The following is a 12,973-nucleotide window of genomic DNA, read 5'->3' on the forward strand; positions in this document are numbered from 1 at the left end:
CATATCAGATTTGCTTCAGGCAGTAACACATGGTGGGCAGTGTATACTAGAGGCCCACAGGAGACAGCAGAACAGTGAGGTCTGAGCTTACCCAGGGCTGTAAGAAGACAAGCTAAGAGTGCAGAGTACCTGCAAGGTGGGCTTGGACCATGTGGTGGTCTTAGAGTTGTGGTCTACATAGTATGATCTTCCTCTGTCATCTTGTTTTTCTTCCCAACCTGGTGGCAATCCAGATGAAGTAGGCAAAAGCTAAAATATGCACAAACAAACAAACAAACAAACAAAAACCCTCAAAGTTAACCTGGAGGAATTCCTGACAGAAGCCTCTTGCCTTTCTTCATTATTAGCATTGTGAAACAACCTTTGTTTTTATTTTAATGCAAACCACTCATCAGAAAACAGGCAGAAGATACATTTTAAATCAAAATTTAAAATATATTTAAAAAAACAGCAATTTACTTGGGAAGAAAGAAAACAGACAACGAACATGATAAACCAGTCAATACTAGGAGCCATATAATTAGGGGCAGGTGGGACACACACACACACACACACACACACACACACACACACACACACACACACACACACACGAGATAATTGTTAACATTTGCTAATGACAAGTTGAGGCTTTGAAAAGGAAACAATTCCTAAGCTGCTGCTTCTAAGAAAAGGAGCTAAGATCTAAACAGAGGCACACTCATGTCAGAAATCCCATTTATGTGCTGGGTAGTAGATGCAGGTGGAGCTCGGTGAATCTGAGGCCAGCCTGATCTACCAAGTGAGTTCCAGGACTGCCAGGGGCTATATAGAGATTTTGCTTACACATGCTGTGGTTTAAACAAGGCCAGACAAGACAGGGTGTGGACATCAAAAGGAGAGGACAGGATAATCCCTTCTTGGCTTCTATAACGACCTGCTATCATGTAGACTAGGCTGGTGGTCTTCAAAGTCAGGTGGACCCTCATCCTCAGCACAGGACTGGAAAGAACCCTTTCCTAAAACAGATTAGCCACCCTCCTGAGCTGATTCTAGAGCCTCAGCACCCATGCTAAATCCTACAGAAGCATAGATCTCATTCCTTTAAACTGACATATAGAACGCCAGTCAAAGGTGCACTGACTGGTGGGCAAGTAAGGAGGTTCTCCAAGGAGAAATGGGATGTGCACACATCAGATGAGTGAGTAGAAAATTAGGATTTGGGGGTACGCAGCTATTGGGAAGAGAGTGGACAGGGAGCAGGCAAGGGGAAGAGTAGGCTGAAGACGCAGGAGCCTCAGACTTTAATACCATTGAAAAAAAACTTGTGGGACTGGGGACAGAGCTCAGTGTGTGGAATGCTTGTCTAGCTTTCCTCAAGCCTTGGGTTTGAGCACTGTGTAAATCAAGCATGGTGGAATATGCCTGTAATTCTAGCAGGATGAAGAACAAGCATCCAAGGTTTGGGATATATGAGGTCCACTTGCAAACAGAATAAAGTGATTATATGAGGCAGTGAGACCTTGGCAAGAGAGGGAGTCAGGAAGAAGATGTGAGAAGCACTGTGGAGGTGGCAGGTCTCCACTGACTGAGAGCACTGGAAAGGGAGGCACAGGGAGATGGAAATGCCAACCTGGCTGCAGTATACTGGACCATGATGGAAGTCCCTGGCTAGACAACCCACAAAGGGCAGATATGGCTGTTGCGTGCGTGTCAGTGCACAGCTGCATGTGCCAATCACCTCCAAGCAGCAGGGGACCCAGCTGAGAAGCCATATCCAGCCAAATCGCCACATCAGCATGGGGCTTACTTTATAAGAGGCTCCACTTCCAGGGTTGTGCCCAATGTCTCCTCAATCTGTGCTGAGCAGTTGTGATACGTAAGAATTAAAAAATTAGCTGAGTTTTTTATCATTCATTTTTGGCTGAGGAGAGAGAAAACTCACCACAGGAAGCGTAGGCTGTTCCTCAAAGATACAGGTTTGCAAGTTGCCTCCTCTGCTGGAATGATTCTTGAGGGGAGGAAACAAGATATACTTTTAGGCTTGTCCTCAGAGCACAGGCCATGTAGCGAGGGTACAGGTGTTAACAGTAGGACATGGCACACTGGGGGGGTATGGTTGCTCAAACCGACAGGGGATGCCTACTCCCTGTCCTCCACCCCAGGCCTTCCACTTTCTGGTCCTCCAATGTCCATAACTGGCCTTGGATTTTCCCTGCATATACCCACTCTAACTCATTCCTTCATGCTGTCATTCCCAGAGAGTCCACATATGGTTTTTCCAGCTAGACCCAAATAAAAACTTTCACCATTTGTCACCTTAATTACTCCAGCAGTGACAAGGGCTCCAAGTCTTCTTTCTACATGTGCAGACTGCCAGCTGTAGTGGAGGGCTGCTTTTGGCACCCTTGTTCTCTGGCTACAGCCTTCAACAAAGCCTCACCTAGCCCTTGGATGTGCTGCACCAACACTGTGCTTCCTTCCCTCTGCCCAGCAGCCACCCTTCCTCATCCCCAGCCACTGCCCGACTCAGCGCTCCACTGGGCATTTCCATCCGATGACTCAGTTCCTGGAAATCTATAATCTCTTTTCCCCTTCACCTTGATATTCAAGCTCTAACCACTAAATGAAACATCTTATTTTTGTTATTAAATGACATCAAAACTTACAAACACACACATGTGTGTGTATATATGTATATATATGTATGTTTATGAATAGATGTATAATGCTTAAGACACTAAGGCATTATTAGTTGTTGAGGCAACATAATTTGGAGGTAAAAAGGAAGAAACATTTTTTATTTTGTAGACCTCAATATTGCCTCAGGTTTCAACACATTCATAAAGTGTTGAAGAATATTCTTAACGGGAAATAGTACCTCATACAAGGCCTAAGCATGACAAGTGCACACTGCTTATCTGGTTTTTATTTTACATGGGTTCTGGGAATTATACTCAGGGCTCATATTTGTATAGCAAATACTTTTCTGGATCATATCCCATACCTATTCTATAAATCTGATGAACCCTTTTCCCAGCACCCTGACAAATTAATTAAACAAATGGGAAACAACAGGCTGTGGAAGAAAGAAAGGAAAAGAATCAGGTGAAGAGGTGATCTGTGGAAAGGTGACCTGACGGATATTCACAACTGTGCAGGTGAAGCTTCTTGAGGAAGGGCTAGAAGTTAGCAAATAATTGCCCACTGAGGTCCAACACTGAATTCGAGTTCTAATCGGTCGGATGTGAAAAGTGGTCTGAACGTGGCTAAGAACAAGTAGGAATGGCTGGATTCCACTGACACCTATTTATGGCAACAAGCAGCTGCAGTGTGGCCCACAGGGCGCACGAATGACCATGCACTAGGATGAAGTCCTGAGAGATGAAGGAGTTCTGTCCACATTAGGACAGATGAACTCTCAGTGAGTGGGTTATGGACCTTGGACCTGGCCAGTCAGAGAAAGCAGTCACCAACTAAATAACAGAGTGAATGACCAGAGTCAGACAGTCCACCCTGCCTGCTACTGGTTCTGCCTCAATGATACAGATTATAAAAAGCCAGCCAGATTTCGCACAGGGGGAGTATATGTTGGGATGCTTGTTTCTGGACCCTGCAGACGATAGAGAAGCAGCCTCCACCACTAGGGAACTGACCTGGCATACAAAGGCAGGGTCATGGCAAATCCAAGTTGCCTTCTGTGTTTGAACATAGGAAAAACAACAACACCACCCAAACAAAGAAAAAAGAAAACCAAATGAAACAACCCCACTACCTACGCCAAACAACCCTACTACCTACGCTGCAGAAAACCAAACAGCCGTCACGCCCACTCTTGGCTCTTCTCTGCTACTCATTGAGTTGTGTCCTCACAAGAGATCTGAGTTACTCAAGCACAAAATGCTCTCCTCTTCCTGACAATATCCAGAGAACTCTCCTGTAGTCTCTAACCTCCTTTAAAAGGAATCCCACCCACTGTCCTCCCTGACACCCTCTCCTGACAGTGTGCTCTTCCTGCTCCGCTGAGCGAGAAGGACAGGATGGGTTCCAGTGTTCCTGGTGGGTTTGCCAGGAGGGGAGTGAGTAAGGGACCCGAGACACAGTGTCCATGAGGACTACCCACAATCTGGTCCACAGTGTTGGTAGAAGGGTAAGGGAAAGAACCACACTGTAAAGCCCCAACACTTCACCATCACGTGTCATTGAAGATGCAAGTTTACATAAAATATTGCTGTTAAATCACAAAACCATGACAAAAATCTAAAACATCTTACTGAGCTGGTGACTGGCTGGCTGGTGGCTGGATTTCCATACACAGCGAGTTTGGTATCAAAGTCCTCGGCAAGGCGAGTTGGCACATCTACGTGACCCGATGGTGGTGACTGGCCAGCCTGACCGCTATATTGGGCATTTTCATCTTCTCGTAGTAGTTCCCAATTCTAAAATAACAGAATCCACACTTATCCACTGCATATCATGTGCTGAAAATGGGAATGAGAGCGGGAAAGGCTCATACCTCGGGGGACTCCCGGCTGTCAGGGCCATCCACATCCTCTGAAATCTGCCGTCTGGTGGTAAATGCTCGCTGTGCCTGCAGCTGAATATCATCGTTCTCCTCATCTGTGGGGTCATCGCTAGGGCAGAAGAAGTAAGAAGTATAACCCCCGCCTTGTTATAGTTAGAATCATAATCAAAGATTATGGTTAATAAATACTTAGATAGAATTTATGGATTTTGTCCAAAAGCTATTTTGGTATGCTGATCATAATGTCAGTACTTTGGTCTGGGAGACAAGGGCAGAAGAAAATGTTACACTGGAAGAAGAAATCACATTCAAATGTGCTCAGAGTTGGAATAGAGGAAGACAATTCCTCAACTGAGGTTCCTCTTCCCAGCTGAGAAAACTAAACGGCAAAAGTAATGTTTGACATGAAACTCGTTTATTATTTATTGTAGCGTGTTAGCTTGAGATGGAAACCCAAGGCAGTTCTACAGTCACACGGTACCGCATGAATGGATAACTGGTGGCCTTGGTCGTCAGGGAGTCATGCTCCCCATGCAGACACACAGAAGGGGAAAGCAGGCAGCGCAAGCGCCCTACCACTGAAAGTCTAACAGATTAGAGGTCTGAGGTCAGGTAAAGGACGAACCTTAGGCATGTCTGAGTTACATTATCCCAGTTATTTTTATTCAATATAAAGAGGCAATCAAATCAGGAATTTTATTCACACATTCAGTAACGAAAATGTTAATATTAATTTGTTTGATGTCATATTAGACCAATATAGTTTAGGAAATCACACATGATTCTGTGTGGCAGGCCTGACTGTCTGTCAAAGACAACAGGGTGGCTTTACAGGATGTCCGACTTGTACGTCGTATGTGACAGTGCAGACCTTGATGCACATGTGTTGAATGGTATGACCACTGGTCTAACTCGGAGAGCTTGGTAACAAAGAGCACAAAAGGAGACAAGTGTACTCCATACACCAAACCATCTTGCTGGCCTACAAATATTTTTAAATAACATCAAATCATTTTTTAAAAATTTCAGCTAAGATAGAAGTTTTTCAGTGGTGGTTAGCCTATCGTTCAGGGATCCCTACACCACTAAAAGCCTAATCAAGACACAGCATTAGGGGCTGGAGAGATGGCTCAGCCGGTAAGAGCACTGATTGCTCCTCTGAAGGTCCTGAGTTCAAATCCCAGCAATCACATGATGGCTCACAACCATCCATAACAAGATCTGATACCCTCTTCTGGAGTGTCTGAAGACAGCTACAGTGTACTTACATATAATAAATAAATACATCTTAAAAAAAAAAGACATAGCATTAACATGCCAAGTAGCAGCAAAATCTATGCAGATTGGTACATACTCAGGGCTTGGTCTTTTCCACTGTGTTCTTCTGGATTCATGGTTTACGTAGTAGGTCCTTCCAAGGACATCCTGCCTCTCTTCCCATCCTGGAGGTAGGGGAGAAGGCTCTGGTGGATGCTGCAAATGGGTGGCAGCATCTGGTTGGTCCAAAACAACCCATCCAGGCTGAAAAACAGAATGCAAGCAGTTAACTTGATGTTTGATGTAAAAAACAAACAAAACCAAAAACTTTAAAAACTGAAAATAAAGGAAATTAAAGGGGAATTCAATTCCAGAAATTGTGCATAAACAGAATTAGTCCATGCTCAATCTTCAAGGCCAGAATGTGAATATTTGTAAACAAGGCTTTCCTACAAAATGATAAATATTTAAGAGTTGTCTGAGATTGCCAAAAAGCGTAAAATACAAAACATACAAACAAACTAAAAAAGAATAAAACAACAATAAACCCCCTGCTAAAAACAATGGACAACCAAAAACAAAACCACACCCTTTAAATGAATGAACAAGGATGGGGCACTGGAGGGCGCTGAGGAAATGAGAAACAGACTCAAGGCAGCCTGACCCTGGCCAATCTCTCAGGCAGGAGCAGCTGAAGACAGCAGCGAAGCTTTTATGGTTATCACCACTCCCACCAAGAAAGCACATCCCTTATGGTAGAAATCAACAAACACTAGAGACAAGAAAAGTTCTTAGAAAGATGTATCCAGGTGAATGGACTAGTAAGACAGAGGACAAGGATATTTCAAGCACTCAGTCTGGAAAAACAGCCACAGGAGGCCACAGGTTAAACCCTGAGGAGCCCAACAGAGACGGAAGAGTGGCTGAGAAACAGTTACCACTCCAGGGTATGTGGTGACAGACTAGAGTCTGCAGGGTGGGGGGGGGGGCTGAAGGAAGACAGGGGCAGTGATACAACAAGGTACATTACATGCACTGAGGGACATGTCAGAAGGAAAGCAGCTTTCTAGGAGTCTGAAACATAGAAAGGATGTTTACAAAGGGATCCCACTGATGAACATGAAAACAATACACTAGACTAACAGCTCAGCGGCCTCCATTTCCAGCATTCACACCGGGTGGCTTGCCAGTACCTGGCAGCCCAGTGCCAAGAGGGCTGATGCCCTTTGGCCTCTTGAACTCATAGTGTTACGTGTGTGTAAAGGTGCATGCATGCATGCCATGTTTGTGGAGGTCAGAGGACATATTTTTGGAGTTGGATCTCTCCTCCTCCCTTCCTATGCAGGGCTCCTTCTTGCTACCTCCTACACTGAGCTAGCTGGCCCCTCCTGCACTGAGCTAGCTGGCCCTAGGCATCCAGGGGATTCATCTTGCCAAGGAATACGATTAAGTGGGCTGAGGATGAAGCTCAAACTTAGGGCCTCAGGCTTTTGCCCACTAAGCCATTGTTCTGGCGCAAGAATATTTTTTTGAAAATGTATATTACTTTTTCAAAGATCTGCTTTAGGGTTGCCCATGTAAATTCAGAAAGAAAAATGAAAAAAAAAAGGTAACTTATTTTAGGGTTTAGAAAATTAAAGCACAAGTATACCCCAAATATTACCGGGAAAGACTACATTTTGAGTCTTCCCTAAGAAATATGGATTATCTATTTTCCTCAAATAATTTTCTCCAAGACAAGGAATCCTAATTACTAGTCTCAAAGCCAATATGCAAATACCTACAATTTAATGGAGTCAGGGGGTCCAGAAAGTAAGTACAAAGTGCTTAGATAAACATCTTACCATAATCTTGTGGAGTTCATACAGCTGTGAGCGGGTGACGGCAAACAACACAAACGGAATGTCACACAGAGCTGGTCAGAGACACACTACACTCAGAGATTCAAGCCGCCCAGAGCTTGCCTCCCTCCAAAATTACAGATTTTTTTCCCCCAAAAAGCAGAATTTTAAATATTTAGTCACAAACTAAATGGTCTCTGGCTGCCCAAAAGATAAATAAGCACATTCGTGTGTCTGAATTCCTCGGCCTTTAAATAAATAAACTACACGCTTACATCTCTTGAAATTATAAGGTTGCCTCTGAAGGAATTCAAACACTGCGATGGGAGGTCAAAGCAAGCAGCCAGGCCGCTTCCACCACAGAGGAACCGTGAATGAGGTGCCTGTGATCCACGTGCAGCAGAGCTGGAGCAAGGTCCACGGAACGAACTGCTCCTGAACTGCTACAGCCTCTCGGAAAGTCTTCTCTTCCTTCATTTCAATCAGAAATTCTAATGCAAGAGACCGTCTGTGTGACAATGCCATGTGCAGTACGCCCCAAATCTCTTGAAAGCTTAAAATGTGGGCCAGTGAGATGGCTACAAGTTAAAGACACTGTGAAGGGAAGACCTCACAGGGAAGGAAAGAACAACCTTCTGCACTGCTCTATGGAACAACCATGCACCAGACCCACCCCGTGAAGGAAGGAAAACTAAATGAATGTGAACAGTGGCTGGAGAGATGGCAGGTAAGACTCACTGCTCTTCTAGAGGAGCTGGGTTCAATTCTGGCACCCACGCAGCAGCTCACAACTACCTATAACTCCAGATGAAGTGGATCTAAAACAGTACCTCTGACCTCATGAGCACGCAGCATACATACCTAACATATAAATACCCACATAAAATGAACAAACAAATAAAATACAAAGAGAAAATAAATGTGTACTTGAAAAAGTAGTAATAAAGACAAACAGATCAGCAGAAAAGGTAATCAAGCAAGTGGATATATATATATGTGTTTAAGAGAGTAAGGTAACAAGCCTCCGTCACTGACAAGAGGGTCATCTATATTCTCTAACAGGAAAAAACTTTCTTTATACTCCCAGACACTCAGCTACAAAGCAAAATCTCACTAAGACATAAAATACCAAAAGCTTTACTAATTCACTTTCTGTTCAAGGAGTACAGGCACATGAGCTAGAGCCCACACTGCAGGGAGGACCCCTGGTCTCATAGCTCTCATGGAGAGCAGAGCAAACGCTCAGCCAAAGAGACACTAGCCTATGAAGAAGGCACACACAACAAAGAAGCTTCCAGAAGAATCAGGTTGGATGCACACACATGCACAGATACACACAGAGTATGTGGTAGAATAAATGGTTATTTATACCTTTTGATGAATTGTCTTTAAGGGGAGCACAAAAAGGAGGTGAGTTTTGTCTTTTTAAAGCCAGGGAAGAAACCCTAAAACCTGTACAAGGTGACCTGGTACAGTCCTGATCTCCCACAAAAGAAAAACCTAGCAGACCAGAGGTCACATGGCTGCCGGAAGCATAGCTTGCTCCAAGGACTCAGCTATCAAAATCCAAGCCACATGAATCCTCACTCTCCAGGTGCCAGATGTGTGGCTCTCTTTAGGTGCCTGGTCTTACTCTGTTAATTCTGTCACCTGGGAGCTTACACTTACTTCAAATAACCATGACAAGAAAAGTAAAATGAAATACATGCCCCGAGAGTTTCTTTTATACTAATATAATTATTATATAGTAACATATTAGAGCAATTTTAAAATAGTAAGATGTCCATAGATTTAGCTTTACAAACACTAATTTTCTTATTCAAAGTCTACTAGGACATGGTTTTTCAAAAAAAAAAAAAAACAACAAAACAAAACAAAAACAAAAACTGAAGACAATGATGTAATTATAAATAAACACCTGCATTGATAAATATTGCATTTCCTATTTCTACCCTTAAGCCTATGAATAACAACAACTATACAGAAATATTGTCAGAGGAAAGACCTGCTTAAGAAAAATTTGGTCAAATCAACATCCTGGTGACAGTCATTGCATGCATTAGTTTTCCTCAGCATTGTTTTTCGACCAAACATGTAGAAAGCAATCAGATAGCCCCGTTTCAACCTAAGCAAACATTCCTGGGACTCTCACCTCCAACTCCTCAGCCTGGTCTGCGTTCTCATCTTCTGAGCCATTTTTAGGTAAATAAGTCATTTTTAATCTCAGATAGCCTTTAACTCTTGATTTGTGACTGTGGAAAAGAAAAGAATTATTCATGAAACTTGAATGGCAAGAAGAAAGCATTTATTTGCTGAGAGTACAGAAAGCATGTTGGGTCTGAGGGGAACCACTCGGGTCTGGGTGACAAAGTCAAGTTTCTGTAAAGATGGAAATATTCAAAGAGAACAGAGGTGAGAAAGGAGACGATCTGGTAAAGAGGAGGGGAAGAGGGCAGGAGGGAGAAGGGTGGCTAGGACCTGACTGGATGCGAGAGAAGGGGCAACTGAAGGAAGAAGCAGGGGAAGCCCGCTGGCTGTTCAGCTAGGCTGGAGGCTGCTCTATGACCTACTGCACAGTAGAAGCGGGAGAGGTCTCTACGGTTTCTAGTCATTGGAGGGAAGGCAAGCAAAGAGGGAAAATATTTGCTTAGTTATTCTTGGGATGCACAAATTGCAAATCAGTCCAAAAGTAAAGGAAGAGGAGATTCAACTCCTAGACTTCTACAGGAATACAGGACTTCTCTCACAGACAGAATAAATAGCAACACAAAGCTACGATTTCTTTATGTTGTTTTAATAATTATATTACAAAGACTAGGTTAAAGCAGCCATTTTAAATGGAAAAGATTTAAGAGTCCATAATATACAATTCAATGCAATTCTTTGTTTTTTTGAAAGAATAAAGTAAATGCTATGGTTTTCCCATGTGGGTTACTGATGTGGACCTGATGGACTCTTCTGGCCTCCTCTAGTACCACATGCATACGTTCCACAGACTCAGGTAAATTACTCATGCATATCAAATGAAGTGAGTCCGTTTTAAAAATTAAATTTTTAGTTAAAAAAAGGAACCAAGTAGGTCAGTTCAGGAAAATGGAGTTGAAAGTGCACTAATTGGGTTTAAATTTTATTCATGCTTTTTTCTCTGACTCTTCTAAAATATTTCTGAAGTTAAATATTGCAAAACATATTAAATATTTTCTGAGATTGTTTTTGTACATATCAAGCTAAACATCTGTTTTACATAAAATACAGTTATTAGATAAAAATAAGGGAGATAAATCATTCCTAACTTTTGTGTCTATTTCAGAATTTTATTTGTAAAGTGAACAAAGTACACTGTTTAAAGATAAATATATGATTTTGTGTGTGTGTGTGTGTGTGTGTGCGCGCGCGCGCGTGTGTTCACGGACACCAGGAGGGCAGCAGATACTGAGGTTGCCGTTGTGAGCATACCACATGGGTATTGGGTCTACTGCAGGTGTAGCAAGCACATTTAACAACCGAGCCCTGTCTTTCAGCCTCAAGTAAAATCTAAACTAAAGCTTTTAAAAGAAAAAATAAAATATATTTATATAGCTTATTTATAGAGTATTTAAATCCTGGATCTTTAAAGAGGAGAGTGAAGGTTAAATGAAGACACAAATGTATAGTATATGTGCTGCATGTGTAGCTGGAGGATGGTTGAACGGCGTAGGAGCACTGGCTGCATGTGCAGAGGACCTACATACAATTCTTAGCAGCCACATGGCAGTACCAAGGAATCTGACACCTTCTTTTGGCCTCCTTGGAAACTGCATATTCAGGCAGACACTAATATAAATAAAAATAAAATACCAAAAAATTGAGCTTAAAACACATCTTATATATTTATTTAAAACATCTTCTATATTTACTGACCTTCTTGGATGAAGAACAAAATCCTTAAATGTATATGGTCTCTCTATTCTTGGGTTTTCAGTCTAAAATGAGAAAGGGGGTTAAGTACGTTGGAGAACATTTATTAACTATAATGAAAAGACATATTGAAGAATAAGAAAAGGATGGGGTGGGGGAACGTTGGGGGAACAGCTGAGATGTGGGAGAAGGCAGGAGCCAGTCAGCAGAGGACAGTACAGTATGGGCAGAACACTGGCACAAAGGTACATGGGATGTGTTCAATGTCAGCAGCTTGACTCTGTTAGAGTATAGGAAGACTTCTAGAACAAAAACATCAACAGCCTGGAAAGTAAGAGCAGGTCGAATCTTCACAAAAGCCTAAGATCACTCAATGCTGCGCAGAGAAAGCCCTCTCACACTGAGGAGTGCAGGGCCACCGTCTCTGTCAGCCCTCTGCTTGGTGTGATTCTCTATGGCGTGGCAATAGCTACCCTCGGTGCCTCGAAACTTATTTATTTATATGAAAGTTCTCATTATAAAGCCAGGCTGGCCTCAATGTTGCAATCTTCCTGCCTTAGCCTACCAAGTATTAGGATTATATGGACAAGCATACCCAGTAAGAAGCTATTCCCCCATCAATATTTTTGAAAGTATTTTCTCTGGTTCTTTTCTGCTCACTCTTGTCTTCTGACTTTCTTTTGACACACAGATGTTTGTTTTTTGAGATAGGGTTTCTCTGTGTCGCACTGGATGTCCTGGAACTCACTCTGTAGACCAGGCTGGCCTCAAACTCAGAAATTCACCTGCCTCTGCCTCCCAAGTGCTGGGATTAAAGGCGTGCGCCGCCACCACCACCGGCTGACCCACCCATGCTGACTTGTCCTTCATCTCATTTGGATGAGTTCTCAAGAACTCTCAATCCTCCTGTTTCTTTTCCCTATACAATTTTCTTATGTGCTGCTACTAACTGCCTACTTTCAACTTCCAAATTTCTCCAATTTCTTATCAGAATTAAATATGGCCACAATGTGCACTGCGTGTAAAAAGGACCCATCAGAAGCCAGAAGAGGGCCCTGGATCCCATTCAACTGAGTCATCTAACAGTCAGTCACCTAAAGCACTGAGCAACCTCTGCAAGCCCCCAGTGACACATTTGATCTGAAAGGCTACCTAAGCCTTTCCCACTGCTGTTTCCAACTCCACTCTTAGGAGTGTTAGCACTCCTGCAGTCTCTTAGGTCCCATACAGGATGTGAGTCCAGGCTCTTGCTCTGCGTTTAGAGATAATTCCAAACCCTGGAAATCCAGACTCCATCTTGCCTACCAATCTCTCTCTGTGGTAGTTTCTTGCTGGAGCTGACATAAGGAAATCTTAGAGAAGAGTGAAAACAAAATTGACATGTGTTTCAGGAAACAGCTGATATACTTAAGATTCACATTAGTAATTGTTAAATTAAAAAATCACAAATACAAAACCCAAAATTATAGACACC

At 42.8% G+C, this 12,973-nt stretch overlaps 1 protein-coding gene across 1 annotated transcript in view; it reads right to left on the reverse strand.

Annotated features, from left to right (window-relative positions):
* Window positions 1–12,973, reverse strand: part of Nedd4 (NEDD4 E3 ubiquitin protein ligase) — an 85,880-nt gene that overhangs the window by 21,530 nt on the left and 51,377 nt on the right. Inside the window, exons 8-14 of the mRNA XM_052187823.1 lie at window positions 11,503–11,564; window positions 9,755–9,854; window positions 5,859–6,025; window positions 4,496–4,613; window positions 4,254–4,418; window positions 1,925–1,990; window positions 130–249 (exon numbers count right to left, since the gene is read on the reverse strand). Of these exons, the coding sequence (XP_052043783.1) occupies window positions 130–249; window positions 1,925–1,990; window positions 4,254–4,418; window positions 4,496–4,613; window positions 5,859–6,025; window positions 9,755–9,854; window positions 11,503–11,564 (798 nt within the window). The remainder of the gene's footprint in view (window positions 1–129; window positions 250–1,924; window positions 1,991–4,253; window positions 4,419–4,495; window positions 4,614–5,858; window positions 6,026–9,754; window positions 9,855–11,502; window positions 11,565–12,973) is intronic.

The sequence above is a fragment of the Apodemus sylvaticus genome, chromosome 7, assembly GCF_947179515.1.
Source record: "Apodemus sylvaticus chromosome 7, mApoSyl1.1, whole genome shotgun sequence".
Taxonomy (NCBI): Eukaryota; Metazoa; Chordata; class Mammalia; order Rodentia; family Muridae; genus Apodemus; species Apodemus sylvaticus.